We start from the raw sequence: 5,417 nt of genomic DNA, 5'->3' as shown, positions 1-5,417 counted from the left end.
TGGTCCGAAACCATTTTGCGAAGATTTATCTTTCCCGGCTATTTTTATCTCCGACAAACCCACCTTCCACCACCACCCTCTACCACCCTTTTTCCCTCCGGACATCCCACACTGCAGCGTTATTGCGTCGGCGTGTGTGGTCGACAGGATGATGCGTCTGAAGGATGATGATGATGATACTGTCACGTCAAGTCTATTGTTGTTGTCCCCTGTTGACGTTCTATGTGCTGGCGTGTGTGTGTGTGTGTGTGTGTGTATGCGAATAGCAGAAGTCCTGCTGATCCTGATCGCTTCGATCTGCTCCTTACTCCCACGGTGATGCTGATGCTTATTGATTCTTCCCTTTTCCGTTGGCACGTCGCATCCTCCAACCATCCTGTCATTGTTTGCTGCCGAGGGTAAGTGAAACGCCGCCCAGAGTGGGAAGGACGACGGGATTAAAGAGATCGAATCCTGTCGGCGTGCGGGGTGTCCACCTTCCGCGAGAGTCTCTCTCACGCTCAACAGGTGGCTTCTGTGGCGCATAATGTATGGTATCTAACGGGACGAGAACGTTCGTTCATGCTCACGGGAGGGTGTTGATTCTTATTTTTCTGATTCACAACCCCCTCCCCTCGATGTACGGAACGGTGTTGATCTGGCGTTATCCGAGACATATGGATAGGCTTCGAATCCGTATCAGTGATGGAGTTTGTTGTCTTCTTGCTTTGGCATTACAGGAAAGTTCTTTCCACAGGTAGAGTGTTGTCATGGATGGACAAAAGCTCTCTACCGGATGTAGCCATCAATACGGGAACTAGAAGAAGGTGCAAGAGCTTCGTTATCCTTCGTCGAAACTGTGATAACCATTGAAGCGCGTCTCTTACTCCTTACCGATAACATAGCATAAGAAGACAGCAAGAGTCCATTCTTTCGATCCGTTTCCGAGGGATGATCGGGCGGGGAGCACCCCTGCGGGGGTTAGTTGCTTGAACCGAGGTTCGATGGTCAAAATAAAGGTCTCCCGGGGGCCCGCGCAATAGTATGCCACAGCACACGTCCTTCTAACGTTCTCGTCGGTGGCCAGCGGTGCTCGGCAATGCTCAGTAGCATCCCCATGCATACACCCCCCCCCCCCACACCTCCCCCATGTGGCATCACATCACAGCGCCGCCGTTGTTGCCGCTGTAAGAAGATGTCGGATGCCTATTTTTAACCCGTCTAATCCACGAATTATTCATCCACTGCCGGCGGTCACGACCGTGTGTGTGTGTGTGTGTTTGTGTGTGTAAATATGAGCAAGAGGCGTGCTTTGCGCCTTGTTGGAATCCCTTTGCCGATACCGAGTCGGGTCCGATGCATGAGCGCTGGTTCGAGGTCAATGCATAGGCGATGCGCTGCTGCTGCCAAACGGAGTGCCATTAAACATTGTGGCCAGCCGGCGGCTTTTTGCGCGGTTCCCTCAAGTGAGACCGGGATTCACCGGCAAACCACCGGACCATCTGGTGGACCTTCCAACGCGGGGAAAAGCGTAACGCTAATAATAGGCAGACGCAAGTGCATTGCCAGCGCCGTGCTCGTGCGTGTCTACCTTCTTGAAAAGCAACTGCCCGCAACAGAGCATTTGCGACGGAAGGACGCACGTCTTTCAGCTTCTGAGTCCTCTTACAGCCTCCTCTCGCGCACAATGACGAGTGAGTGAACCGGGTGCCGGAAGGATCCGCGGGAACAACAGCGACCGCTTGTTAGCACAGCGCAACGCCGGTCTGTTACCAGGCGTACGATCATAATGAAGCAACAACTCCAACCCCTCCGCCGAAAACTACTACTGCTCGTAGTCCTCGATGCCTTCGGCGTCGGTTGTCTGGTTAGGGTCGGGTAACGGACAGTTTTCTCACCTTCAAGCACACACACACACACACGCACGCAGGCACGCAAATAAACACCGCCATCTTGTCAGGCTCACTTTGGTATTCTCAATCCGTTCCGTTCAGCTTCAACTCCATCCATCGCACCGTGGTGTGAGCAGGTGTGAGAGCTGAAACTGTCACACCGGGATAGTTTGTATAGTAGTTTGTACCACCTCTATCACCCTCTCCCCTTCATGTACACACACAACGCGCAACAGAAAGGGTTCTTACACTTAGCCCCCCCCCCGGTTGCCGGTTACTATCTTGGCTCAAAATGGCCCCCCCGGCCTCAGCTTCTGCGATGCGAAAAGGGGATGAAGAAAGCGGAAAACAGGTTTGGATGGATGGTGGTTGAGAAAGTGTCAAAAAGGACTTTTTGCGAAACAACAACAATATCTCTCTTTCACACACACACACACACACACACACACAACCATATCTTTCTCACCAAACCAAAGGGTGGTCGGTGTTGTGCTTGACTAGTCGTCGCTCCGCTGCTAGTGCTGCTGCTGGCGGGTTCGGGTTTTTGGCAGCATAACTAATAATGGTACGTCCAACAACACAAAGTACGACCATGGTCCCCCCCCGTGCGCGGTGACCCTGCCCTAGTATGACTGCTTCTCCTGCCCGGCGGCAACTTATCAAAAGGGCTTTTTGCTGCTACTGCTGCTGCTGGTGTACGAATGCTCGTTTCGAAGGGATGCGAAAAGGTTTCCATACCCGGGGTTTTTACGCTCTCGCACTCGAGGGAAATTCGTGAATAATTTCCTCGCAAAAGCGAGCTGCCAGGAGCCGAGGGCCCAGCTACCGTGCTAGCTGCCGGTGCCGTTGCTGCGTTGCTTTAATGTTTGCACGCCAAATACGTACCGCAATCCGAGGGGAGATGTTATAATTTAGATTTTCCACGAGCCGGCTAACGGCGAAAATGGATTGACCTTCCCTTTCTCGGCTTTCCTTTTTGGGGGAGAACTGACCTACGCCAGCCACAACCACACACACACACACACGCGCGCGCGCCAAACAATCATCTGCTAGTCCCGAGAACGAGTCCGGTGGTGCCTCTCGTTGCCCCAATCCAATGATTTTTTTTCGCTAGCTCGCGCCCGTAAATAACATATCCAGTAGGGCCTCCAGGATGTGCCGGGCGTACGAAGGATCGGCTCGAGGAAGAGTAGCCCCCTGGCGGCCATCGTTTTTTGTGTGTTCCGTGTGTGTGTCTGTGTGAAACGAATCGTCCCTTAAATGGGTCAGTAATCGTCTGTGCTAGACGAACCGAAATCACGCAACGCGGCATTTATCTTCCACTCTGCCGCTGCTGCTGCTGTCGGTAGAGGAATGCCAGGAGGAAGATTTATGCGGCCGAAAGACGCCTCCATGGCGGCACCAGTCCATCGCCTGGTGGCCAGTTACTGAATAAGGTTTGCCGCTAGATCGCTTTTAAATCGACTAAATTGGGTCATTCTTAGAATGATGATAACGACGCCGATGAGAATGATGATGATGATAATGATGATAGTTGCACAAACCTATACGCGATGACCACAGGCAATGCACGGTATATCGTGAGGGCTGATCAACGGTATCCAGCTACTATACGCCATTCGAGATGCACTTTCGAGCGCATTGCATGTGCTGCTGCGATCATGATATCAGCATTTGTTTACTGCATATCCTGCAGCTCGCATAATGGCCCAAACGAGGAATGAGTGTGTGGTGTCTTATGTGAACCCTGCTCAACGGCACAATGCAACACTGGAGAAGAATGGCGCCGTAGCCAATCTTAAGCACTCGAAATGGGAAATCGGACGGCGCTAAAGGGTCTCGAGCCTTAGGGCTTAAGCAGGAAGAGGAAGGCTACTGGCAAAGCAATCTCGCAAATAGCTCAATCCCCTGTGAATGGCGAACGAAATGAACGAACTGAACTGAACAGAATTGCCACTACTGTATCTCGCACTTTCAATTGGTCTATTCATTATCCTGTTTTCGCGTTTTTTTTTTTTCATTGCACTCTGCAGAAGCTTCTGAAGTGGTTTATCTGCCAACGGGCATTTGTGTTTATCAACTGGTCTTTTTCTCCCTCCATTTTCTTACTTCAACTGCACCGTACACGTACAATGATAACTCAAACTCAATCTCAACCCCCACTCTTGCCTTCAAACTTTTGCTCTATCTCTCCCTTGGTCTTCCTGCGGGAAGGGAAGGTGAATGAAATAATGTAATTGAAAATAACTAAATGAAAACCACACAGAACACAGAAACAAAAGCACCGAGATTATGGCACAAACACGAGCGAACGAACGAACGAACGAACGGCCGCTTCACCGCTGCCCTGGCCGATATCACCCTTTATTGCATTAATGATGATGATGATGATGATGATGGCGGTGGCGGTGGCAAACGCCCTCGTGGACTCCACCCCAGTGATAGTCTTCTTAGTCTGTCTTCGCTAGGGCGATGAGAATAGAGCAATGAAGAAGATAGAGAGAGAGAGAGACCCATGCAGGGGCATCGTAGAACGCACCACGTGGCGCACGGAGACCGGGACAGTCCGGCCACCAACCAGCCAACGAACGTAATGGCGTTAGCAGCGATACGATATTAACCGTGTGCCCGCCTCTTCTATTTCTTTTTGTTTCTCAATTTCCACCCTCCGCCCTCTCACTGCCACCTGCATCACCAACACAGCGAACGTGCAAGCAAGATCCAAGGGCCGGTGCCATCGATGCCAGAGGGAGCCGGCGCGGCGGTCGTAAGCGCGGCGTTAACTCGTTGAACCTCCGTGTCCTCCGTGGGTTCGCCAGTCCACCGAGCAGGGGTTGCTAGTGACTAACGACCTCGCGCGGCCAACAAGTTCCGTTTTTTGCAGCCAACCACCCAGCCAGCCAGCACAGAGACACAATCACGGGCGCGAGCGCACACACACACGTACACGAGAACGTACCGGCACACGCACTCGCGAGCACACAGCCGAGCGCATCGTTGTCAGTAGATGTGTGTGAGTGTGTGTGTATGTGTGTGTGTCTGTAACCATCGAGTGAGCGATCGCGTTGGCTCTGCACCAGCTTAACTCCACCTCCCGCTTATCGGTCTAGGACCGGCGCACCGGGAGCGAAAGTAATCCGTAATCCGTAAAGGCCACCACCACCATCACCACCACCACCAGCGCCCGATACATTAGCCCAGGACCAAGGACCAAGGGGGCCGAGAAATCGATACAGCACCAGCTCCCCCTCCGGCCCGAAGCTACTAGTAAAAAGGCCAAAACAAACCCCCTCCGGAACAGCTGTACGGGGGGGAAACGGTGAACACGTGGCACATAAACACACACACACACACACACACACAGTCAAATCCCCTTCGGCACCAGCACCAACCGGGGGCGCGAACGCGCGCGCAACTCTCCAAAATGTCCCGCTCCACGTCCTCCAATCAGCAGCGACGGCAAAGATCAAGGTAAAGGATGATTCAATTTTTACTCAGCTCCCCCACCCGCCCGGCCTCGCTCGTCCTTCCGCGGTTTTGGTTCCG

The 5,417-nt window shown here is 52.7% G+C and overlaps 1 protein-coding gene across 1 annotated transcript in view; it reads left to right on the top strand.

The window, feature by feature from the left end:
* The first annotated feature begins 5,118 nt into the window (after positions 1–5,118).
* Positions 5,119–5,417, top strand: part of LOC125952318 (receptor-type tyrosine-protein phosphatase kappa) — a 73,291-nt gene continuing 72,992 nt past the window's right edge. The window contains exon 1 of the mRNA XM_049681743.1: positions 5,119–5,342. Coding sequence (XP_049537700.1) covers positions 5,296–5,342 — 47 coding nt within the window. The 5' untranslated portion in view covers positions 5,119–5,295. The remainder of the gene's footprint in view (positions 5,343–5,417) is intronic.

The sequence above is a fragment of the Anopheles darlingi genome, chromosome 2 (genome assembly GCF_943734745.1).
Source record: "Anopheles darlingi chromosome 2, idAnoDarlMG_H_01, whole genome shotgun sequence".
Classification (NCBI taxonomy): domain Eukaryota; kingdom Metazoa; phylum Arthropoda; class Insecta; order Diptera; family Culicidae; genus Anopheles; species Anopheles darlingi.
This window is presented reverse-complemented; position numbering and strand designations above follow the sequence as displayed.